This window comes from Meriones unguiculatus, chromosome 10, assembly GCF_030254825.1.
Source record: "Meriones unguiculatus strain TT.TT164.6M chromosome 10, Bangor_MerUng_6.1, whole genome shotgun sequence".
Lineage (NCBI taxonomy): Eukaryota > Metazoa > Chordata > Mammalia > Rodentia > Muridae > Meriones > Meriones unguiculatus.
In genome coordinates, this window is record NC_083358.1 from 60462515 (window position 1) to 60488393 (window position 25879).

The window sequence follows — 25879 nt, forward strand, 5'->3', positions numbered from 1 at the left end:
CCTGCACAGATGTAGCCCATGGCAGTTCAGTATCCAAGTGGGTTCCATTGTAATAGGAACAGGGACTGTCTCTGACATGAACTCATTGGCCTGCTCTTTAATTACCTCCCCCTGAGGGGGAAGCAGCATTACCAGGCCATAGAAGAAGACAATGCAGCCACTCCTGATGAGACCTAATTGACCAGGAACAGAAGAAAGGAAAAGAAGACCTCCCCTACCATCGGACTTGGGGAGGGGCATGCATGCAGAAGGTGGAGGAAGGGAGGGATTGGGACGGGAGGAGAAAGGGAACCACAGGGGGGGATACAAAGTGAGTAAAGTATAATTAATAAAGAATAATAAAAAAAGAAAAAGAAATAAATATGTAGCTTTGAGTGTTGGGTTATCTTCATTATGTCTCTAGTGCAACATGAAAGTGTTAAACTTTTTATTTTTTTTAAGGCGCTTTTATAAAGTCATTATTATACATAACTGAATTAATGTTCACATTGATAAATATATTGCACACAAAATCAATGCTATACCATAAAAATCCCCATAATTCTCCATTAGTGGACTACAAAGTGTAGAGCTTAATTCTGTGCCTTTTCAAACTACACACACTCATTTTAAAATCTTGAGCCTGGGTTCTAGAGCGTGAATCTATGGAATCGCAGGTCCTGCCTGACCCCACATGGCTTTGCTGAGACTGCGAGGGGCTATAGAAGGCAAGCTGTGTCTCCAGTTTCCCCCATGCCCCACTGCTCATAAAACCACCACTGTTTGATGAAATACACGCTTGGCACGCACGTTCACTCTCACTCACGTACAGACTCTCTGTCAACCTTGTACCTTAACACTGAAGGGCAGAGAAAGCTTCTAAAGGAATGTGAGAATCAAACAACAGCTGTCCTTCAGAGCCAAGCACCCCAGCGCTGGCTATGATGGGGTTCTCTCTCTTGCTCTGTCTTCTTTTAGGGGGAGAATCTAAGATGTAGCGATGTCAAATGTGTAATGATTTTTCCAACTATCAGAGAGGAGCACTGGGTCATCCAAAGTCACCGAGAGACCGGAGCATATTTTCCAGTGCAGGCACAAGCTGCACTCTGTGGTAAAGGGTGTATAGAGAACACACTTGACATCCACAGCCACTAAGACAGAACAGCGATCCAGTAGCTTCCCTCATCAAACCAGTCATTTTAAAAGTGCTCATGTGAGCAGAAAAGACACTGAATATTTTAAAATATATAAACAGGTCTTTCTATGTCATAGTTATGCGTTCGCTCAGAATACTAGTATCTGAACATACTGTTGCGTGATCACAAGTTATCCATATTATCTCTGCCTCGGCCACATGTTATGTTTTCCTCCCAAGCACAGAGAAACCCAACAGTTACTTTTTGCAGCAGCAGAATAGAGAACCTGGAGGGTCATCTTCTAATCTGTATTTTCCAGAATTGGGAAGGTCTTTGCATTCCGCTATGAACTTTCGAAGTTCCGTCTCTGGGAAGCCATCTTGCTGGTAGTGCTACAGAGGAGAATGGAAAAGTCCCCATTAAGAAGGCCCTCTTCAACAACTAGACTCAGAATGGCACATCTGTCCATGGAAGGGATTTCTCCAGAGGGACAGTTTGGCACTCCCAGGCATTTCTAGGACACGTGACCTCTGGAACCACTCCTGGGCTGTGTGAAATGGGCATGGAACTCTGTGTGCTCCTTCTGTGATTTCTCCTCCCAGCCTATCTGAACCCACAGAGGCAGGTGACTTTTGTCCACACCCCTCTCCTGGGAAACACGTGGCAAGGTGCAGCCTGAATGCTGCTCCCAGTCAGCCTGCAGCCTCATGGTTTCCCAGACAGTGTGAAGGAAGCTTCTTGGGTGAAGACTGGTTCAGCCAGAACCCCAACCAATGTAGACTAATGATGGAGCCTGGCTGGAATCTAAGCAGTCAGCATCCGTCAGCTTCCACAGAGGAGCTCACAGAATTCTGCCTTTCTTGCATGTCATCTATTTTCTACAGCCAATACCTACTGATATTTATTAGTCTAATAAAAGATTAGAAAATATACCTAAGAGTTGGGGACATAGAGTCCAATGGCACATGCCAGGCTCTGGGTTGGATCCTAATTACAACTAGCAATGAATAAATAAGGAAGAAAGAACTCTATTTTTAACACAAATACTGAGAAACAAGATGTCCAACATTCTAGAAATGTTGTCTCTCCTTCACTTTTTTCTTTTCCCTGCTTGTTAAACTGGAGTTCCACTTTTCCACCCCAACAATGCCCTCTGTCCTGGTACAAAGCTGCACTGTCACTACACATGTTCCAGACAGGCTTTTGACAAACCCACCTTAATCGTTTCGTATGTGTCCGTGATCAGCGCGATGAAAAGGCTCAGAATCATGTATATAAAGAGGCTGATGAACGAGTAGAGATAGAGTCGACTGAACAGCCAAACCAGGTAACTTTTCTGCTGCATTTTTGCAAATGTGGAAAACATATCATCTCCGTTTATCAGAGAGAAAAGGCACTCGGAGACCCTGTTCAGGGAACGGAACTGGGGAGAGTGGGGGAGAGGAGTTCACATTCTTCCATGTTCCTCCATATGGGAGATTTTGGTTCATAACACCATCCTGAAATAGTCAGACCTGGTATCCCAGGTGACCGTTTCCCAACAACCAACCCAAGGTAGCCACAGCCCTTGCTTTGGTGCAAATGCCATATCCCAGCCTGCTGCTTTGTCTCTGGACAAGTAGCTCTTTCTTGGTGCTCCTCTGAGCTACAGCAGCCAGAATAAGATCAGAAAGGCCAGTTCTGCTCTCTCTCAATGCCTTTCAAGGTTGATCTTTCCCTTCCCTTCCCTCCCTTCCCCTCCCCTCCCCTTCCCTTCCCTTTCCTTTTTTTCTTTCCTTTCCCCTCTCCTCCCTTTCTCCTTCTCCCCTTTACCTCCCTTTCCTTTCCCTCTTTCTAGTTTACAGAATGAGACCCTTGAGGTGATTTAAATGCTTCTGCAGAGACACCCAGATTCCAGACTCCCATGGCCCTCTGTCTCATTCTGAAGCTCAACCAACTCAAGATAATGTCTAACATTCAAGACAGTTCTCCCAGCAAACTTTTCAAACATTTCCACAGGGTTTTTTGTTTGTTTGTTTGTTTGTTTGTTTGTTTTGTTTTTTTCTGCAGTCATATAGATGTATATGAGTGAATTCAAATGGACTAACCAACCTCACTGATGCTGAAAGGAACATAATTACCTAATGCATTCCAAACAGGATTTCAGGCAATGGAGCTGATCAATGATGCTCACGAGGCATTCACATTGACTGGTTTGCTCACTATTGGATCTCTATGTGGATGTAGATATATGACTTGCTGTGTTTTAACAATAAATTACAAGATCAGAGGAGTTCACTTATATACTGATGGAAATTGATGGCTGCTGGTTGTGGGGAGTCAGTGTGTGATCCTTGGTAGATTGATCATACTCCAACAGATGGCCCCACACCCATGTATATGTAGGCTGCACTAAAATTAGGGTTATTTAAAAAAAAAAAAAAGAAGACATGAAGTTAGGAGGGGGTTGTAATGAGAGGATCTGGAAGGAGTTGGGAGGAATAGGGAATGAATATTTGTGTGTTTTAATGGCTAGTATCCATTGTATGACCAAAGAAAGGCTCTAGCTTTCAATTACTACATTTAAATATATGGGCCATATATCTTGGTACCTGATTATGTTCATGAATATGATGAGAATAATGTAATCCATAAAATATAAAGCATATTTTACTGAACTACCTTCATAATTAAGCTCAGATATTGTCATCATTTAAGTTAAGTAAACTAAAAAAATGTTGTGTGTATGTATAAAATTCTCAAAAAATAAATAAAAGTATTAATATATTTTAAAAGGATAAAACAGCAAATTAGGTGTTTGTGCACCTGTCTTCCTAGCACTTGAGAGATAAAGGTAGGAGGACCAGGACTTCAGGTCATCCTTGCTACATATATGGGTTCAAGGCCAACCTGAACACAAACAAAAATATAGATGAATAAACAACAGTAATCATAAAAATAGAAGCCAGTGGCCTTGGTATATGAGCTTGATAACATCAGGAAGAAAGTTGGCTGTCAGCACCTTGGTGGTTTGACTACTGTGTTTGAATGCTTGGCCCATAGGGAGTGGCACTATTAGGAGGTATGGTCTTGTTGGGGTAGGTGTGGCCTTGTGGGAGGAAGTATGTTATTGTCAGGGTGGGATTTGACGTTTGAGAAGCTGAAGCCCCGGCTCAGTGGCACACAGTTCTTTTCTGCCTGTGGATTCAGATGGAGAACTCTGAGCTCTTTCCCCAGCACTGTGTCTGCCTGCATGCCACCATGCTTCTTCCATGGTGATAATGAACTAGACCCCTGAACTGTAAGTCAGCCTCAGTGAAAGGTTTTCCTTTATAAGAGCTGCCATGGCCCTGGTGTCTAGCCACAGCGTTAGAAACCCTAACTGATGCTGTACCTTATCATGGTAAGGACCCAGCACGATCCAGCCACAGAAGCAATAGCCAAGGTATATCATAGCAGCGCAGCAACAGAACCTGACGACATTGGGCAGCGCTGCCTGGAGGGTCAGAATAAGGAGCTGTGGAAACAGGAGAGGCTGTTAGCATCTCTCTGCTCTTTAGTCCAAACAGTGAATAACTCAGAGTGCCTCCGTGGGATTCCTTACATTGTACTTCGCAAAGAAGCCCAGGTATCGGATGACGCCAAGCCACACCAGCATGGTCGAAGTGCCGAGAAATATGCTACAGACATCATAGCTTGTGAGACTCTAGATAAGAATGGGAAATAAAAAGTGGTTAAACAGCAACATGACAGTTGGACAAGAAATATCAAGTAGCTACATGCCAGGAGCTATTCTATGTGTGCAGAGTAAAGCAATTGACAAACAGGAGATTTTTTTTCCCCTCATGAAACTTACATTCTAGTGGGATATGTGGAGCAAAAACCAGCGATAGATGAATACAGCCTTCAATACATTCACTGATGGTAAATGCTGAGGGGGAAGGCCAGTAGTGGTGGTGGGGGAAGATAAGGAATGAGTATGAGTTTGCAGTTTGAAATAGGATGAGCAGTAAAAATCTCAATGAATTCGTGGCACAGAAGCAAAGATCTAAAAGAATTGAGAAAGTTAACCAAAAATCTAAAAGAGCCTTTGGCACATAGAGCAGCAAATACAAAGGACCGGAGGTATCAGAGACCTGTGCAAGAGTGAGCAACAAACAGATGGGGTATGGAGATGTGGGTAAAGGATGGGCAGGATAAGACCTCAAGGGCACTTAAGGTTGTTTTTGTCAGAAAAGGTCTGGGAGACTTGAGAGCCTTGAACAGGAGCAACATGAGCAAACGTTGTCTGTGTGGCTGGCGGCAGACTACGAGGGTTCTTGGAGTAATGCGAGGGAGAGCAGGGGATGACTAGGTACAGCCTGGAACTGTGAAAATGATGAGGTCTTTTTCAAAGGTAGAACATGTAGATTCCCTCTGGGATTGAGCATGGGAGAGAGGAGTTTGCTAGAGGAGAAGAACTTCAGTGAATGCATTATTTGGGGTGTGAACACACAGAAAGGTGCCATTTGCAGTCACTGGAAAGGCAGCGGGAGAAGAAGGGGGCTGGGAGAGTTCTATGTAGGCAGGTCAATTCTGAGAATATATGTAGATAGTCAAGAGAAGATATAAGGTTGACGTTTAGATATTCAGGCTGCAACACAGAGCCGTCCCAAGCTGGAGAGGCAGATTTGGCCAATGTTGGCATAGAGGTAGCAAAAGATGTATATCTGGGTCAGGACAACAATACCAAGGCAGTGACAAAAAGAGCTGTCCAAGCAGGAGACTGGAAAACATTCTCACATTGGGGGTTGGCCACAAGAGGTGGGAAGCAGCATGGAGAGCTCTGATAGACAGACAGACAGACAGACAGACAGGGATCCGGAAGAGGCCTGAGCAAGTGTCACCTCAGCTAAAGAGCAACTCACACAAATCAGAACAGCAGCAGAAGGCTACTGGTGGGTCAGGATGGAGTATAATGGTCCAGGGGACACGAGCAGAAGGGGATTTTCAGGAAGGGGAGGTGAGGCAGCCAGATTGGAGGGCATGCTTGAAGAACAGAAGCTGGGGCATCAGCAGCAGCAGCAGCAGCAGCAACAGCAGCAAGGCTAGTCACTGTTCTGAGATCTGGTAACCTGTGAGGTGGAGCAGAGAGATGGGCAAACACTCGGATAAAAGAACTAGGAATGTAATTTTGCCAGAGAAGCAAAGACACAGTGTGGGGGAGTTACAGAGAGAAAAAAATTGCCAGAGAGAAGAAAGAGTAACTGGAGCTGTGTCCTCCACAAAGAACCTGGGCCAGCTCCTCAGAGCCAAGTGAAGGAGCTAGCCTTGGATAGTACCCTAAATCATTCAGGGTATCAGAATATACAGACACCAGAGCCAAGTAAGGTGGGGGGGATGTGGTAGGGGTTTCTCTTGCAGTTATGAAACAGGAAGTGAGGGAGGGCAGGGGGATGTGCCAAAGGCTTCAGAAGAGAAGAGGGTGGTCCGGAAAATGAAGGAAATGTTGGACATTCCCTATTAAGGGGTCACTAAAGGAAAGGGAAGCTGAAGCTCCTCAAAATAAAGAATTATGCCATGTATGGTGTGTCCCTACAATCCCACAATTTAGGAGGCAGAGGCAGGAAGACCAGAGTTCAAGGCCAGTCTCAGCTACATGGGGAATTTGATGGTGACCTGGGCTGCATGAGATCCTGTCTTAGAAGTAATAATATAAATAAATAAATATTTACTACAAATCTATCATCACTTTTTGTTATTGTTTTCTAAAGTTAAACTGCACAAAACTACAGCTATCTAGAGCAGCAGCTGGTCCATGGTGACACTTTGCTCCCCTCTCCTTCTCAGGCATAGCCTACTCCTTCTCCAGATCCCACTGCAGGTGGGTTTGACCAGCTTCGCTCTAGACTGTGTGAACGGGAGTGAAATCTGCTGCCCCTAAGCCAAGGCCATGGGACACCGGAAAAGCTGCCACCAGCTGGTGTTTTCACTTCCCACAGGCTGTCACCAGCTCACGAGGCAACCCCGTGTCAACTGTGAAGTCAGGTAGAGCCTTTAACATTTGGCAAAGAATGAAACGAAGAGAGCTCAGGTCCCTGAATGACTGATGCTCAAAGCTGAACGACTTGCCAACCTTGAGCCCTACCCTGACTGTGTCAGAGGAGAGAAGCAAGCTGCCCTTTGACCCAGCCCCTGTGTGTAAAGTCTGCCTTGGTCTATAACCTTTGTCCTAGGAAAGTATAAGTCTGAGCAAGATTTGTTTGAACATTGTTAATTTTGTATTTTATATTTTGGGGAGAGAAAGACTAATTCTAAATTAGAGTAAGCTTAGTTCAAGAGGTTATCAGTGGAAAAAGTAAGAAAGTGAGCATATTTTTACATTGAGAGGACAGAGGAAATAAAGTTAAAAAACACAGAGAATTGTGCCTTGACTCACTTCCTGCCCTCCCACAGTTTTTATTAATATTTTTGAAAATCTGAACATGTTAACTTTAGCACCTTCTGTGGGAACTCTTGACAACTCTATCAAATGTGTCTCTGACTTTCAGTGTGTCTCTGACACTGACAGGTTGTCTCTCAGTCTAGCACAGAGCATTGTTTGTCCACTCAGATGATGCTAAAGTATTGTTTTATTGTTGTTTGTTTTAGTTTTGTGGATTATGCTTTTTCAAACTCTGTTTAAGAGACTTCTAATTGCCAGGTGGTGGTGGCATGTGGCTTTAACCCCAGCACTCAGAAGGCAGAGGCAGGCAGATCTGTGAATTCAAGACCAGCCAGGCCTACAGAACGAGTTCCTGGACAGTCAAGGTGCTATACAGAGAGATTCTGTCTCAGAAACAAAAACACAATATATAGAGAGACTTTCAGAGTTAAGACTTAACTAGAGTTAGGAAAACTGCTGCTGTCAGTTTCAAGTTAACTGAACCTAAGTCTCAGAAGAAATCATTTCCTTTGAATTTCTTTGTAGTTTAGAAAATTACATTTTACCACTGTGGTAGCACAGTCGGGAAGAGCAGCTTTACCTTGGCTTGGATTTCCATTTTCAGGATTGATCCAACAATCGTCAGTATGTCACTAATGATAATCATGATGTACCAGCCGTTGATGAACTCCATCTGATCAGAGGCCGAAACTTCCTTCTTGTAGTGGAGAAGGAAAAAGTTGACAAACTCCTTTTGGGAAGAGGAGAGACACGGTGAGCTTCCCTGTGGCCAGGAGTGTTGGGGGCATTTGGGGGAGCAGCGCTCACCTGCTGAAGCTGGAGGCCCCTAATCACAGACCTGGCACAGAGCACCAGTGAGGACAAGCAGGTCAGGATGACAAAGGCATCAAAGATCATCATGTAGTGGGTGTTCTTCTGAACTGGAAGACAGGGGGCCGAGGGTGCACACGGATGAGGCATTCAATGATGACATGACCTCTTTTTAGAACAATTCAAGCATTTCAGAAAGACAACCAAAAGAAGTCCTATGAGCATTCTTTCCATTAGTAGTTAAAGAAAGCTGAGGGTCCTCCCTTTTAAAACAAAATAACACTCCAAATCAAAGAGCCTCAGTTATCAGTCTGTGCTGTTTATGGTGACTATGTTCTCCTTGTGGGTGTGAATGTTCACTCTGATAATCTCAGTAGCTGGAAGTAAGAAGCAGAAGAATTACCAAGAGGTATAGGCTAGCTTGGATTATATACTAAGTTTGATGTCAACCTGGGTTACGTATAGTAAACTTCTCTCTCAAAAAAGTCAATAAGTAAATAAGCCTTCCTACATTTCGTACTTAGCTGGGTATAAAACATTCATTAAGCACCCTTAAGTACCTGGTACTTCTTAGGTCCTGGAACAGACAGACAGACAAGGTCCTCAACCACACAGGAGCATTTGTGACAGTGAGCCAAACAAAGGAATAAGCAGGTACGTGGACAATACATACAGATGGATGACACAAGAGAAATTAAGTCACACACGGGTCACGCTCTGCATACTTTTCACCTGACTCAGTTCAAAGCACTCTGTGCATATAGGATCCTGACAACAGCCTTGTGAAGCTGTCATGATCACCCCAACTTTGCACTTAAGAAGACTGAGGCACCATCTTGTGCCTAGGGTACACCATCAGTAAGTGGCAGAGTCAGCAAGCCCTCACAGCCTTCCAGCACCTGATGCCCCTCTGCATCCGGTTTTTGTGTGTTTTGTTTGTTTTTAGTATTGTTAAGGCCATCCTCAGCTCTTGCCATAAAACTACTGAATTGGAAGTATGTGTCCCTGAGTCCTTCAGACAATGCGAATGTTTCAGAGTCATCCCTCCATGCTGGAAAAGGTAGTCAGGAAAGAGACCTCACCAAGACTTTAAATGAGCCTTCAGTGACAAGAAATGGCCATCTTCCACCAGCTTGGTGGCTCACACCTAAAGTGCCAGGGTACAAAGTTTGGGAGTTTGAATAAAGTCTAGGCTATATTAGAGAGACCCTGTTTAAACAATAGAGGAGGAAGGGGAAAGGAGAGAAAGAAGGGAGGAAGAAGGAGAGCAAAAAGAAAGGAATGGAAGAAAAGAAAAAAACGGAGGGGAGGGAAGGGAAAAGTTGGGGAGTGTTGGGGAGGGAAGGGGAAAAGAAGAGAGGAGAGAGGAGGGGAGCATTTGTTCAGCCATATTGAGATGCTGGAGAATCAAAAGTCATGGCCCATGCAATGGTGCCATTGAAAAGAGTACAGAAGCAGCAGCCGCTGTGTCCACCAGTCAGGCTGCTGTGAGGAAGTGACTTCAGAAAGTGCTGTGATGAAGCATACTGCTGCTGTTTACCCAGTGGCTTCTAAACATCTAACCCTGCCTTAGAAAGACTTAAAAGCCAAGGGCCACGCATGTGAGGCAGCATCTGTCCAGGCACTTTGGATGCTCCCACTTCCCCTCTCACCAGGGGCAAATCAGGCTTACACTCCACGGAGGTTTAAGTGTGACAGCGATGAGGCTTGTGACTTGCTTGTGATTTGAGGGCCTCATCCACAACCCCTACAACAGTGACTACCCTCACGTCCGTCTGATGAACAACATTGACCCAGCTCAGATCTACCAACTAGTGTCTAGCAGGTGTCCAAGACACATCCTCTTCTTGGGAGAGCCCGTGTAATTTCTCATATGACTGTGAGTGATGTGCAGTGCAGCCTTCCATTTGGGCTGCTTAAGAGGGTGTGGGAAACAGCCCACCTAAATCCCTTCCTGGCAGTATTTTCCGGTTCTGGACAGGACTCATTCTGACTTGAACTTTTGTTCGTGTCTCTGGAGCAGGCTTTTAATACATCACTGTACTTTTTAAGCCAGATGGAAGACAACCACTATGTGCCATAGCTTCACACTCAAATCCCACCTGAGTTCTCCCTTTAGGACCTCGGGTCATTACATATCACTTCCAAGCCTTGGTTTCTTCTTCTGTGAATGAAAAGACGCTGCTGCTCGTTGAGATATTTAAAAACACGAACATGAGGAAAATAGGTATATGGAGGCTTTTAGGACAGAACTATGAGTATGTAGTTGGTATGGAGGAGGCAGGTGAGGACTGTGGAGCCACAGGATGCTACTAACTAATGTACTGACTGGATCATCAGACATCTGCCACAGACGAATCTGCTTACAGAACATCAAGGGACTTGGGACTGGCCCAGTCTTTTACTTAGTGGTCCTTACATGCTATAGGCAGATACTCAACGAATTACTTAATGGCCGCTCTGGAAGTGAGTGAAGCTTATTACTTACTTGATCCAGATATGTGCCAATCTTTGCATTCTCTGATAGAAATGTCATTGTCTAAATTTATTTTGATTCTTCCACTATGAGCCTTGTTGTCAAATGTTATCTGTAAAGACAGGAAAAGGAGACCAGTATGCATGCCTGGGTTTTGGAGTCAGGAAGCAGTTCATTGGAGGACACAGGACATGCTGAGCCTCACCTCTGAACAACTATAACTGTTAATCACTGAGGAGCGCGCCTTTATATATCTGTGAGTTGATAATATTGAATTAAGATCTGCTGTAGAGAGATTTTGGTGTCTATACCTCGTGTTTCTAGGATGCGTTCCAGCTCTGGACACTTCAGTAGACAAGAGTGCCTCCCCCTCTCTCCTGTTGAGGAGACTTGACTTGTGTGCTGAGTTTGTACAGGTTGGCTCTGCCCACCTTCCAACAGGACCTTAGCTTTTAGAGTTTGGGAAACTTGGGTGGACATAGAAGCATGTCATTTCTGTCCTTAGACACCCCAGGTCGAGATGTGGGTTTTTGTTCTTGGCCTAGATTTCCCCATCACTCGGGCATCACATATATTACAAAGGGCTCGGTGACAGAGTTGCTAGCATGAAATAACCAGTTGCTAGCTTCTGAAACAACCAGTTGAAGATGCTAGGCCCAAAGGACTACAACAACACAACACTTTCTGCAATCCTCCCACGTCTCCTTCTAATTCTCTTGCTTCTTCCATGTGGAGAAAAGGAAGAAAGGGCAAGAAAACTCAGCTACATTTTCCTTCCCCTTCCCACCAAAGGATGGAAAGGATTCACTTAAAGGTTTATTTACTTCTCAGTTCTAAATGAACACCTGTCTCACCCTACTCCATCTTCCTCCTGAGGGAACATCACAGGAGAGGGGGCAGAAAGACTGTAAGAGCCGGGAGATGAGGAGGACTGCTGGGAAATGCTGTCTTCTGGACATAATAGGGCTCCTGCACTCATGAACTCACAGCAGCTGTGTTACCTGCACAGGATCCAGTCTGCTTTGCAGCACAGGAGAAAAGACACATTAGACTCCACCCCTAGCTGAGGAGCTCTTGGCATTTGCTGGCTACTGGAAGAGGGAGAGTAATTTTTGTCTGGTCGTGTGGCCTCTTCTAAGCTGTCCCTGCTCTGGGGAATAGCCTCCTACACATGCATACTCATTTATTCTGTTCCCAGAATTCTCTCATTCTCTCTCTCTCCTGATCCTCTGGTATTTGGCCATTTGCTGTGCACCAGGCCCCATACAGTAGCAGACAAGATAAGTCCCTGCCTTGCAGAGCATGCACCAAGGTGCAGAAGGCAAACAGCAAGTAAGCAATTTGCAGAGAGCAGAGCTAGCTGGTGCAGGGTCCCCAGGCACATTCTGGTGACACATCCTGTATTTTTGACCATGCCTTAGCACTGGAATATGAACCATGCACCTAGATAAAAACAAACTTTCTCTAGGCAGGAGCCGCCTTCAGCACAGCCTACACTTACAGTCAGAATAAAGTCGTAACAGTCAGGAAGCTCCTGGTGGCGAACGGTCTGCAGGTTAATGGCTTTCAGCTTAAACTGAAGCTCCACTGTCAGCAGTCTGGAAAGCAGAGAACGCTTGAGAAGAGGGCACACACACGGGGCTGTGCGTCCCTCCAGGGGATGCCTGAGAGGAGGGAACACACAGGGCTGAGCTGGGCTGCCCTCCTCTTTCCTCACCTGTGGAAGTCCAGGGTCAGGTTGAGTTTATTTTCTCCATGTGTTCCAGTGTGAAAAGGTTCATCTGGCTCTATGAGAAAACACTCTGCCCCACGAAGGAACAAAACCATAAATAAAACTGCACTTTCAAAGGATAATGGGTAAAATCAGTTATTCATATTATTTGTTTTTAGAATCAAGACTAAGAACTCAGAATCAATACAACTTGCCCTGAATCTCCTGTTTCTAAGACATAAGACATTTCTGTAGTGCTCAGATATTTAGAAAGACTCAAACTCTGTCTCAGAATGTCATCATCGTCCCCGCCCCTATTTTCTCTATGCTTTACCTGTTTGTTTTTCTTTTGAATTCTTAAGTTTTGTGACAAAGGGTTCACAATGGAAGTTGACACATAAGAACATCTGTATAGTTCTTCCTATGACATGAGAGCACCAACCATCAATGTTTTTAGAGACGGCGCTATCACGGGGCTTAGATATCAAGGAGTTAAAAACAGTAGTGGAAAGTTATAGGGAATTATCACCTGTTTCAATCTCCGGGTCTATGTCAAAGGTATCATTGCCGGGGCAGATGGTTCCTTGCCTATAGAAGTGCTGACAGATTGCCATGGCCGACTGCTTAGTCCCCTTGTTCTCATAAGCGTGGTTGCCAACAGAGATGTTTCGAAGCTGCAAGTACTTTATTCAAAAGAGAGAGAGAGAGAGAAATGGAGCAGCAATGAGGGCTAAAGGGATGCTAGTCAGGGCAAAAGCCAAGCCGAAAACTACAGGAAGTAAAGCAATGACATAGTGCCCATTTGTGATCCTTATGCATCATCAGACCAGGGTTTTGAACCCACCGACACACGTTTTTGTGTCTGTCTGGTATTTCTGTCTTCATGGAGTAATTACATCAAATGCTGGGCTGCTGCACCAAGGCTTAGATGTATTTATGGACACTGACAGAACATGTGTTTCTCTATCGCATAAGCAGTATTATGTAACAAGAGCTGTGGGTTTGGGTGGGTTCTTTAGAAAGCAGGGGGGCTTTCACTTGTGCTCCCGGCACGTTTTCCTATAGGAGCAGGAGGAAATGTTCCTACTAAGACTCTTCATGGAAGGAACATGGAGCTCTAACGAGCAGAATGGCTTCAGCGCCAGACACAGCATTTTGAAGACTGAGTTTAGTCCTACTGATAAAGGTAAAGATGTTTTATGAAGAATTTACTGGGCCTTCAGCCGGGCATAGTGATTGTTTTTCAGCAAGCGGGAGGCAGCAGGATCAAGAGATCCATGCCAGCCTCTGCTTACAAAGAGTTTGAAGTCACCTTTGTCACATAGGCCCTGTCGCAAAACAACAAAAGAAATGTTATGGACTGTTTACTCTATGTCTCTACATTTCCCCTAAGAAACATACAAATCTGACATGATGCTTTACAGACACTTAATAGATTTAAAAGTTAAATCTAGATGGCTCAGAAGCTAAAGCACTTACCACCAAAACACAAGGACCTGAGTTCAAATCCCCCAAACCCATGGAAAACTAGGCATGGTAGCATAGTTCTGTAATTCCAGGGTTCCTGTGGTGAGATGGGAGGCAGACAGGAGCACCCCCAAGAAGCTTGCCCTCCATCCAGCTTAGTTTATGTAACGATCAGCAAAAGGCTCTGACCTCAGACAAGGTAGAAGTTGAGGACTGCCAACCAAGGCTGCCCTCTGAGCTTCACACATAAGTGTGCACACACACAAAACACACTCACATACACACCATTTTTTTAAAGTCTCTAAATTTATCTTCATCACTGAGCTATTTGCTATTTTCTCTCTAAAAGCTGTAGAGCATGATTCTGTTTAACAACTTTATGAAGCTTTTGTCTCTAAGTTTCCTCTTCCCACCACTAATAGGAGCCTTGACTCACAAAGATACATTTCATCCTAGCAGCTCATGACCTCTGTCTGAATAGGTTGCCTCCAGAAAATGAGGAGTCATGATTGCTTGGAAACAATGTTTGATGTAGGGATTTAATGATTTTTGAAATGTGATCTGTAACTAACCTAGGGCAAAAATACCTCAAAAGCCCTTTTAATTATCCCTTCAAAAGAAGTGATTTGGGACCTTGAGAAAGTACCAATTACAGCAAGAATAACGCAGAATGAAAACTTGACTCTGGAGCACAACAAACAAGCCTCCTTCTTGTCAGTCAGTCAGGCGGTGTCACTGCGTAATCATCACCAGGCCGACAGAAAAGCCTCGCTTTAAACGAGCTTGAAGGCCTTGCTTGTCCCACAAACTGCAAAATTAATATTCTCATTATTTGTTGTGAGTCTCTGAAAGCACAAGCTTTGAAGACATAATGACTACTTATAGCTAGGATTATGTTAGTAACTTCAAATACTAAAGCCCTCACATCAAATCCTGTCCCTGATTCTCTTAAATAAGCCATTCATACCTTTCTGTCGGTAGGAAACAAAAGCTTTTTATCAACTTGTACTTGTATAAAAGTATGTTAGCAATATTTTTCAATCCATTTTTAAGTGTGTGTGTGTGTGTGTATGTGTGTGTAGGGATACCTGCAGAGACCAGAAAGACAATAGATTCCCCTGAGGCTGAAGTTACAGGCAGTTTTGAGCTTCCTGAGGTAGATTCTGGGAAGCAAACTCACGTCCTCTGGAAGAGTAACAAGTTACTCTCAACTGCTGAGCCATCTCTCTGGCCCTTAAACTGTATTTAAGCAGTCTATTCATAAGGCATCTCCAAGAAGAACTGTTCAACACCTGGGTGTTGGTTCCTATATAATCTGTTGCTACCATTTCTCCAGCTTGTTCTTTCTCTCAAGTAAAGAACGCACACACAGTCTGGGCATCTCACTATTAGAACACTTGCCTAACTTGTACAAGGCCCTGAGTTCAACCCCTAATACCTAAATCAGACCAACAAAATCACCAACAAACGCACACGTTGATTTACCTGGTTCACTGCAAAGACGATCTGGTCATACACATCATTTTGGGTGTACACTGCGTATGTATCATCCATTCGATCCATGTATCCTTTTAGGAAGAGGTGTTTGAAGGCTATGGTGTTCTCTTCCTTGAAAGCTACTACCATCTGGTTACTTAGTCCAAACAGGACCAGCTTAAAGAAAAAAGAAACAGCGTGAACAGAAAAGAAATGGAGGCATGTGGTGTAGGAGCTTGACCGGCAAGAATCTGAGAGGAAATTGGCAGGATATACAGAAAGCTCACCACTCGGGGTCTGGGAGATGGCTCCATGGGTGAAAGCACTTCCCTTACAAGTAAGAGGACCTGAGTTCAAATCCCCAGAATCAAAGAAAAGCCAGATGTGCCCCAGCAACCCAGTACTCCTATAGACACATAGGAGGGGGAGATAGGAGAAGATGTGGACACTCATGGGCCAGGTAGCTACACGGTGGAAAGCACTCACATTCATATGCACAAATGTGCACACACACATACACAAAGAGAGGCACACACAGAGAGACAGAGAGCTTCCCTTTCTCTGCTGTGGCTCCTGTGATCACAGGGAGCTGTATCACCACAGAGAGGCACGCATAAGTTTAGTTTGTTTTGAGACTTGAGCACGAGCACATGTATAAAATACTGAGCTTGGCACACAGCAACCGCCTAAATGTTCCTAGTATTATCCTGAGTAAACAGCATTTCCTATCCAACGGCGGCAGGCTCCCCCGTAGAAATGACACAAACAAGCCTTTCAGGGCTGTGGCATATTGCGTTATCACCTGGAAATTAAGAATTTCAAGTGCACGTTGCCAAGTATCATGCTGAGAACTGAGCGTGTGCTCGAGGTGATGTGTTAAAGAGAGAGCACACCTGCCGCTGGGGTCTCCACGCAACCACTGAGGGGCCGTGTGGCCTTTAAAAATGTAAGCATCTGTGTCCTCTGTTAGCTAAGATATACCGGGACTTCCCAACAGGAGGTGGGTCACAGCGACAGAAAATGATGTCCTGGGATGGAGTGGTCGCCTGAGCCTCGCATTAAAATCTGAATAAGAATTCCACCAACTGCAAATGACTCTAGAACCTGCCTTGGTCTGCTAACCATTAGTACTTGTTTTCAATAAGCAATTTAGATTAGTAATCTCAATATTAAAACAAACAAACAAAAAAACCTCTCCTTCAACGGCAGGTGTTAACCAAGAACAGAAATAAAAATACAATCCTAAACTTTGCCTTCATTTTTGTCCTTCTGCTTCTAACAAGAGATGTTCTCTTTCACCAGCAGGAAGACCCGCCTTTTCACATTCATGTATCTTATTTGTGTGCACATTCATATATGGAGGTCAGAGAATGATTGACACGTGTCAGCTCACACCATCCACCATGTGGATTCTAGAAGTCAAATTCAGGTTATCAGGCTTGGTGGCAAGCCCCTTTGCCAGTGGAGCCATCTTGCCAGCCCCCAAAGCACTTCTTAGTAATAACCACACCAGGACATGTGGCTATCACAAAACATGACTCCTCAAAAGAATTAAAGGAGCTATGGAAAATAGATTGAAATTTTCCTCACAAAATTGAAGGCACATTATTTCACAGGCCGATGCAAACCCCCTTTTGCCAATTCCATTTTCTTCTGCTACACAAGCTTTCATGATTCAGGGATTTAAGAATCCAAGAGACTGTCTACAGCAAAACCCCATGCAGGTTCTAGAGAAAGAAGCACCCAGAATATCAGAAATAAAAGAAATTCCTCATGTTAATAGTCAGCTAATATCTTCATTAGGATCCAGATGTTTAAAAATGTAATTCCGAAAAACTATTGTGGTATTAAAATTATATTAATGAGAAATCAGAATGAGCCAGGTGTCATGGTACACTCAAAGGCAGAGGCAGATTGATCTCTGTGAGTTCAAAGCCAGCCTCGTCTATGTATGGGGCTCAAGGCCAATCAAAGCTAAATAGGGATAGACTGTCTCAAAAAAATTTTTTTAAAGAGGGCTGGAGAGGTAGCTCAGTGGTTAAGAGCACTGTCCACTCTTCCCGAGGTCCTGAGTTCAATTCCCAGCAACCACATGGTGGCTCACAACCATCTTTAACAGAATCTGATTCTCTCTTCTGGTGTGCATGAAAAAAGAGCACACAAAAGAAATTAATTTGCGGGGGAGGGGGTTGGAGATTTAGCTCAGTGGTAGAGCGCTTGCCTAGCAAGTGCAAAGCCCTGGGCTTGGTCCTCAGCTCTGAAAACAAAAACTTTACAAGAGAATTGAGAGTGAGAAAGAGAGCTAAATTCTTTCACAGATGTTAGAGAGAGGGTTTAGGTTTGTATCTTTCCTTGTTCGATGTACATCCTTCTGCCTGCAGTTAAAGCTTGTTTTGTAAACAAGCTACTCCACTGCTGTGCAAAGAGGCTTCCACCTCGCGTGTTTCCAAAAATGCTTACCTGGATGGTCACCATTGCAATTTTCAGAATTTGTATGGCAAGTTTCCACGGCTTCCTACCCCGGGCCCAGAACTTCTCACAAGGATTCATAAAAAAGAATTTGAGTTTCCGCCTCATCTGGTCTTCTAGGAGAAGCTGCTCAGACGGAGATGAGCTCTGGTGGAAAGTGCAGTGACTTTCATCCTGGTGAGAGCTGCAGCTGCTTACAGCCACCTCGGGACTTGCCATCTCTAGGGAGGGAACCAAACACCTCTGCTCAGCGAGGAACATACAGGCTCATGGTGTTTGCTGCCTCGCAGTCCCACAGTTCTGTCAATGAGGCTGACCAGAAAGACAGGGAAAAGGAATGGGGTGGGCTTCTCACTGTGAGCCTGGTTCAAGCCACTCACCAGATGAGGATGAACTATTCGAGTACAATTAACATTTGCTGAAGGCTTCCCTCCCTTTCCAACCGTAAACCTCCAGTTTTCCAGAAATCTCGCTAGGAGACCCTCTTTACAGGAAAAGGACATATTAAAAACTCCTTACGCAACCTTGGAGACTGTTTGTTTTGCTTTATTAAATTATAATTCCATCCAAGACATCTCTGGAGCATCTATCATCCTACTTTTCAAAAGGAGAGAAAGAAAAGACATTTCTTAGTAACACTTTGAGGTGTGACTTGAAAGCCACCAAACTGGAAGGCTCAGACTAGGGTTAATGCTAAGAAGTATATGGCCCTCTCTTGAGAAGTCCATGGCCACGTGCAAGGATGTCTAATTCTTCCTTCTGGGCTACTTTTCTTTATCTTTTAACTCTCATGCTCAAAAACTGTATTGAAATGTCACTAAAAACCTCCAACCCTGCTTCCTGCCGGCTAGTCCTGAAATTCTTTTTCGTCTCAAAGCCAAGGATCCCGTTTTTACCTGAGTGGAAGTCCCTGAAAGATTGAGGGCGCTCCTCAGGCCTGCTGCAGATGACAGTAGTAGGCTGGGTTCCTCAGTCTATTTTTCTGAGGCCTTTAGCTGCTATGACAAGAAAGCCCGCACGGCGGCCCCAGTGTCCGCAGAATTGTGCTGTACTCCCACCCCACGTTAGGTGAGCTCCAATTAGAAGGGAAGATACAGTGTCCCACTGGCTTCAACTACCTAAGGGAATCCTCACCTACTTGAAAGTTGGTGAATTCAAGGACTGTTCCTATTAGAAAAGGTCACGTTTGCATGCATGGCTGTGTGGGGCATGTGTGTGTTTTCTGGCTCGTTACCCAACAGATGTAGTCTCAGCAAAGCTCGGAGGCCTGAGAAACTGAATAAGGGCTTCAGAGAGTAAATGGACCCCGAAATGATACGCAGATTCTCATGTGGTTATGGTCATTCATTTTCCTCTCTGGGGAGAAACAAAACATAATTTATTAATCAATAAGTGGGCTTTGTACAGAGCCGAGAACCAGTTTGGATCTTGATGCTCCTGCGGGTTGAGCCGGCCCGCTCAGCCCACACTGCGCCTCAGTCCTGCAGCATAATAATAATAATATCTGTGCCATCATATTCACCTTTGGCAGCAGACTAGAGAGCTGGCCTTGGGGTCATGAGAGTGTCAGAATGGGTCATGTCCCTCACTGGCTGCAGCACTCAGGAGATCAGGCCCCGCACCTCACCTCAGCAGCAGCGTAGAGCTGACCCTGAATGTGGGGTTGCGCTCCCCAACACCAGCAGTATTTCCAGGGACAGAAGAACCCCTAGAACTGAGCTCTGCTACCAGGGGAAGGCAGGCCCTCTGCAGCCACTTCCCAGATAGCCCATCACTTGAGCTTGCTTGTACTTCCTGGCACATTTTACTCTTTAAAGCACGTGTAACCACTTTTTATTTCTCCTCTTTGAAATGGGTAAAGAGGCTTTTTCACTGAGGAAGAGGGGATTTTTTTTTTCAGACTAGCATGAATACTATGGAAACCCATTCAAATAAAATACCCCACACTAACCAAGAGAATAGAGATCTTCCACATAGGACAGAAAACCCATCTGAGCTTACTGTCCTCCTAATAACTTGTACTCAACAACGAAGGGAGAAGAATTTAGCCTACATTTATACAACATCTGATAAGTCATACCTACTGCTTTCCAAGCCTAGAGTCACACATTTGATATGGATTACAAACATTCTCAGCAAACCGAACATTCCTGAAATGTAGATTTGGGCTATAAAAACCAGCCATGAGGAACATTCTAAACTCCTGATTAATAAAAAGACTAATAAGACCACTGCTGAGTGAAGAAGAGGATGCACAAAACATATTACTACTTAACAGATGCCCTCGGCTCCTTCCAGAGAAAACCATGATGACGTGCACTAAGTGAGGTTTTGTCCCGGTGTTATGAAACATCTCAAAGCATGAGTATATATAATAATTCTTGGGTAAAGACATAAAGGAAAGGGGGAAAAAGCATCCATTCTTAGGATTTTGGCTCATTATCTTATCTCCTTCGAAAGAGTAGTACCTGAAGGTCTGGGCATATGAGTGAGTAACAGAGAGCTTGTCTCACATGAACAGGGCTATGTGCTCTGTCCCCAGCATGGCAAAAGAAACAAAACAAGCAAGCAAACAAAACTGTGGGATAGTTTAGACAGCATTTGAGGAGACTATCTGTGGGACTATGTACTGATCAGTTTTCTCAACTTAACACCACCTGCGCATACCTTGGAAGAGGGAATCTTAATTGAGAAAAATGCCTCTACAAGGCTGGCCTGCAGGCACATTTGTGAGGCCTTTGTTGAAGAATACTGTGGGAGGATTCATCTCACAGTATCTCACTGCGGGTGGTGGTGCCATCCCTGGGTAGGTGGTCCTACGTGGCACAGGCAAGCAAGCTGAGCAAGCCCTAAGGGACAAGCCAGCAAGCAGCGTTTCCCCATGGCTTCTGCTTCCTGTGTCCTGGCTTCCCACAGTCAGTGACAGTGACCTGAGAATCAAGCTGAAAACAGACTCTTGCCTGTTACTGCAGCAATAGAAACCCTAACCAAGACAGAGTTAAAGCAAGTTCTGTTGATATGAATAACTGCAATACTGAATTGGTCGAGAGTAAAGCGTGTTTGTGGGGTTTGAAGTCCCACGAGCCCCTTTTCCGTTACGGTACAGAGAAAATTAAATTCTAAACCACCAACCACACACCCTGTAACAGTAACTTCGAGGAACAGAGAGAAACCAGCCAGCCACCATTAATTTATTCAAAACGCTGTTCAAGATGTTCCAAATGCCAGCTTGGCTGCTAAGCCTGCAAACCTGGGGAGCCAGCCTCACTGGCTGACCAGGTATGGGCAGCTGCTCTTTCCCCGATTATCAAGGCCTGCAGGGGCCCAGCTGAAGTCTATGTCAGGTGTCAGGGTGCTGGCCCTAGACTGGCACACAGACTTACTTATTCATGGCAGCCAGAAGCTAAACTGGGTTGAGCTGCAGAGAAGTAGCCATAGGGAGGGGAACTGTAATTGGAGAAAGGGTCAAAGACTGCCACAACCGGCCTCTTCAGCTTTGGAGCTCCTGGCCAGACAGTATGCTCTTTTCTTCCCTCCCTCCCTCTTTGGCTCTACAATTTGACAAGTCTGTGACTTCGGGGGGACTCCCTGAGCCCACCCTGAGGGAGCCTCCGTTTCCACTCCTGCAAAATGAGAATAATACTATTCTCTCTGCGGTCCCTCGTTCCTTTTGATTCCTCTGAGGTGCTGCTTCCTAGCCAGAAAGCAAAGTCTGGCCTGCTGCCATCCAGACACCACACCCTGAGGCCTTCGGGCTTCTGCACGCTGCTGGAATCTGACAAATCCAGAACCCCTACTGCTTTCCCCATTTCTATCCCTGGCCAGGGGCCTTTGGTAACAAAAGGAAGGGCCCAAGTTAAGGGCAGACACAGACGCCTTCCAGGGGTGGTTACCGAGACTCTGGTGGGAGGGAGTGGATCCCAGGCTTCCCAGAAAGAATGATCAGGAGGACTGACGGTGGCATCCTGCACTGGATTCTCATCACCTGCTTCCCGGGGGGACACAGCTGGCACAGACGGGCACGACTCTGCCGTCATCTCCAAAACTCGCTGAGAGATGACACGGGGAGGGTGTCCCCATCTCAGCCATGAGCTCCACTGACCTGTGGTCCGTGGCGGAGCCCCGGTTGTGCCAAACCGGTGCATCTCGCACTCCACTCCCCTCTGTGTGCCCTCCATGGCGTTGATGTCCTGGGCCCCTACCCTCCCGCTCTGTGTCACCGACGACGGCTGGAGACATCGGGCTCCCTCCCAGGGCTCCGCAGGCGAGGTTCCCAGGACACCTGATGCCCCCGGGGCGGCGCCGGGCTAGGCTCACCTGCCGCCCAAGTCAAGCTGAGGGGGCGCGGACGGGAACAGCGGGGACCTGCAGGGGACCTACAAGGAGGCGTCAGGTCCTGACAGCAGCTGAGCGACAGGGCATGTCAGCGCAGGGTCACCCTCTGCTTCAAGCCCGACCGGCTCCAGCCATCCTCCTTTCTCGGGCCCCAGCCTCGTGACCCTCCTCCCCAAGGCTCGGGTTCCCTGCCACGCCCTTTGTGGGGCGGCCTTTCTCTGAGACAGGTCGGGAGGGGAGACTGAAGGAGTGTGACTGTGGCGTTGTCTTCCGCACACCTCATTCTCTGTGCTCCAACGGAACATTCCCACTGACTTTCTCTGTGAGCTGGAAAACACTGGTGAGATGGACCGCTCAGGGACCATTCCAGCAGCTGTAAACAGGTGTCTGATACACACTAAGGCTCACCCAGGTCTGGCTCGCAGACCTGCCCTGCTGAACGTTGCAGACAAGGTGAACTCAGAAAGAATAAAGCATCCATCCAAAGCCTTGGACTATCAGTCAAAAGACAGGAAATAAAGGGCTGTGGACTCTCCTCGGACTAAGGCACAGGCACTAGAAGAACCCTGGGGAGCCCTGAGAGGCAATGTGAACACAAATCTGTCAGGCAAGACCACAGGAAAAGCGCTTGCCTTGCACACTTGAGGAATTGAATCAATCCCCCAAATCCACGTGGCACCCATAATCTCAGTCCTGGGGGGAGGTTAGAAACAGGAGGATCCCTGAGCTCATTGGCCAGCCTGTCCAAATGGGTGAGCTCCAGGCCAATGAGAGAGCCTGTCTCGCTGTGCTCTTGAGAATGGCACACCATAGGCAGTCAGTGCCCTGCTGCAGCCACGCGTGTGCAGCAGCACAGCCACACACCGGGGCATCTTCACACACACTGGCACACACTCACACATGCACCTTTTAAGTGCCAGGCTGGGGGAACGCTCGGCCCCTTGGAGCACTTGCTGTTCTAGCAGAGGACCCAAGTTTGGTTCCTAGCATCTGGCAGCAGCATACATCATCTGTAACTCCAGTTCCAGGGTACCAGGTGCCCTATGCTGGCCCCTGAGGACACCACACAAACATGGAGTCAAAGCACTTATACATGTAAAATAAAAATAAATCCTTAATGCAAATGCATGGGAGCAGACTTTAAACTGTAACCTTTTCTTTACAAAGTCCTTCGAGCTGTTTGACAGCATCACTACACATCAGGAATAGCAGGGACTTTGGCTAATTTTAATTACAATCGCTTGGGATTTGTTCTAATTTAGTGTTTTATTTTCATTATCTCGGGGCATGAATACTTACCTGGAAGGGACGATACCATAACCATGAAGGTGGTTTTCCCAGGGTGAAGCTTATCCATTGCGCTGCAGATGCTCTGACCCCTCTGACGTCCCCAAATTCAAGAAACTGCATAATTTGTGGTAGTGGGAGATTACATTTGAGCTCTCCCCTGGAGACATAAATAGATTTTTTTAAGTTGTAAAATAAGTAAGATTCCCTAACCGATTATTTCACAAACTATATCGAGTAGGCAGACCATTTTGCAAACTTTTTTTCAACTCCTGGTTCAGTTCTCACAGGCAAGTTATAAATGGGACTGTCTTCTTTTACGTCTTTTTGTGTGGGAAAGTGATTTTAGTTTTGTTTTGCAATGGAGTGCAAAAAGTTTACGCCGTTCATTAGCCCGAATCCCAAGTGTGATGGACAGACGAGCTAGATACTCAAAGGATGTAACTGGCACACTGTATTCCCAAGTGCAAGTTGGAAGCATGATTTAATCTCCAATGCCCATATGTCTCTGCGTAGTTTAACACCATCTTCTTGCTTACTGTAGCTGAGGTTATCACTGTAGCAAGGGTTTGAAATGCGTAATGGTTCACAAACCATCTGAATTTTGGAGAGGCTTGCAGAAAGAGGTGATGAGCCTCCCTCAGCCCCGGTTCAGCTGAGCTACGTCTGCTACTCAGCCCTAGTTCAGCTGAGCTACGTCTGCCAGGGAACAAGGAACACCAGGCTTTAGAATCAGTTCAGTGAGAGTCTAAATTCTTCTCTGTCACTTATGGCCTTATCTGTAAGAAGTCATTTACTCACCCCTCCTCCCCACCCCCTTTCGTGTCTAATCTGTCTAAGGAAATTAGAGTGGTGAATATATAATTATTTGTTAATTAGGAAAGGCACATGTTAACTAAAATGACACATGCAAAGCACTCAGATCTTATGTGCCTACAGGTGTTCGGTCTTGGTTTTTGGACAAACTTAATAAAAAAATCAACTATGTTCATGAATTGCAAAGACTAATATTGTTGAGATGTTAGTTTTTGCTCAGTTCATTTATAGGTTGGATCCAGTCCTCACGGGGATTCTAACAACCTGTTTTTAGAACTTGATGAACTAATTCTAAAACTCATGGCAATGCAAAGAGCCTAGAATAACAACAATTTTTTATAAGAACAGAACTAGAATATTTGCCAGGACTCTTAACACTGTCTGAGCGAAAGAGTTGCAAAATATACAAAAAGGATACACCTCAACCCTGGAGCAGGGTCTGGAAATAGGTTCTTATGCATGCATCTGGTCTGTTGGCTTTTAATAAAATAATATCCAGGGGAAAATTAACCTCAGTAATCAGCATGGTGATGTAATTGGCTCAATAGAACGTAGTGATGGGACTGAAGAAATGGATCCGTGGATAAGACAGTTTCCTGCTCTTGCAGAGGACCTGGGCTCAGTTCTCAGCACCCACAGAGCAGCTCCCAACCAACTAACACCGGCTCCAGAGGCTAGGCTACACCACCATTTACTGGCTCTCCAGGTGCGTGCACACATATGGTGCACAGGAACTTCACACAGGCACACACAAGTAAAAACAAAATTTTTAAAGTAGTCACAGTACACTGACATGAAGCCTAGAGAAAAACGGGCTTTGGCATCAGAGTCAAATGTTTGGGTAGACATTTCTGGAAAACAGTGCAAAAGCAGGAAGGTGAAGCAGTTAAGATCCGATCAGTCTTGCTTCTCACTTTTACCATATTATAAGTATGTGTTCCTGCATTCCTGCTGATACATCGGCCTCAAATAAAACAAACATGCGTACATTTATACACATGCAACACGTACTAATCCTATGAATGGCTATTTCGAAAAGTAAGCTTTGGAAGTAATGTAAGACTCAAAGTTGCCATTTAACTTAAGATGTTGTATCAGTGTTGCTAGGATGTGCAAATGTATGGTTCAAATATTACCCGATCTACCCCATTGCGTTTTCTAGTGTTTGAGGCAGGCATTGCATAAGCATCATTTGGTCAACAACACGTGACCTCTAAGATGATGGACCCATGAGATGAAGATAGAGCTGGAACACTCCCATGACCGAGCGATCTAACCATCGCATGGTCCTGGGTTCATCAGTGGGTTTTGTCTTCATTTTTAAGAAAAAGTAAATGATGTCAAAAAAACATGAGATATTTTGTGGAATAATAATATAAAGCAAATGTTTTCTACAGCTGCCCAGTATGCCTGTGTGTAGGCCTGCTTTTTAATCCTACTTTATTTTGTTTTCTTCCTCCCTTTCAATCCCTCGGCCCTAGGCAGGAGGAAAAGGTTAGAAGGGATGAGGACAT

The 25879-nt window shown here is 45.3% G+C and overlaps 1 protein-coding gene and 1 non-coding gene across 3 annotated transcripts; one reads left to right on the plus strand and one right to left on the minus strand.

Annotated features, from left to right (window-relative positions):
* Positions 1 to 413: 413 nt before the first annotated feature.
* Mcoln3 (mucolipin TRP cation channel 3) lies at positions 414 to 22418 on the minus strand. Of its 2 annotated transcripts, XM_021653150.2 has the most exons (13): positions 22245 to 22418; positions 17919 to 18148; positions 15468 to 15635; positions 13045 to 13198; positions 12522 to 12606; positions 12306 to 12402; positions 10817 to 10916; positions 8326 to 8438; positions 8099 to 8248; positions 4699 to 4800; positions 4489 to 4611; positions 2332 to 2538; positions 414 to 1507 (listed from the first exon to the last, which is right to left on the minus strand). In XM_021653150.2, exons 2-13 carry the CDS (start codon positions 18144 to 18146, stop codon positions 1373 to 1375), a joined length of 1662 nt encoding a protein of 553 aa, XP_021508825.2. In that variant the 5' UTR covers positions 18147 to 18148; positions 22245 to 22418; the 3' UTR covers positions 414 to 1372. The 2 variants fall into 2 exon arrangements, with proteins under 2 accessions (XP_021508825.2, XP_060248551.1); XM_060392568.1 differs by lacking the exon at positions 17919 to 18148 and having other exon boundaries at positions 415 to 1507.
* A 1135-nt stretch (positions 22419 to 23553) lies between these two features.
* Positions 23554 to 23710, plus strand: LOC132646099 (U1 spliceosomal RNA). The gene has a single exon (XR_009584233.1). It is a non-coding gene; the product is annotated as a U1 spliceosomal RNA (small nuclear RNA).
* The last annotated feature ends 2169 nt before the right edge of the window (positions 23711 to 25879 follow it).

Bases quoted from the DNA above. Each gene is read 5' to 3' on its own strand.
- Mcoln3 (XM_021653150.2), bottom strand. From the start codon at position 18,146: ATGGCAAGTCCCGAGGTGGCTGTAAGCAGCTGCAGCTCTCACCAGGAT. The intron at 10,917-12,305 runs GTAAGTGTAGGC...CTGTCTTTACAG, and splicing joins GTTACGACTTTATTCTGACT to ATAACATTTGACAACAAGGC. The intron at 1,508-2,331 runs GTGGGTTTGTCA...TCTCCTCTGTAG, and splicing joins ACACATACGAAACGATTAAG to CACTACCAGCAAGATGGCTT.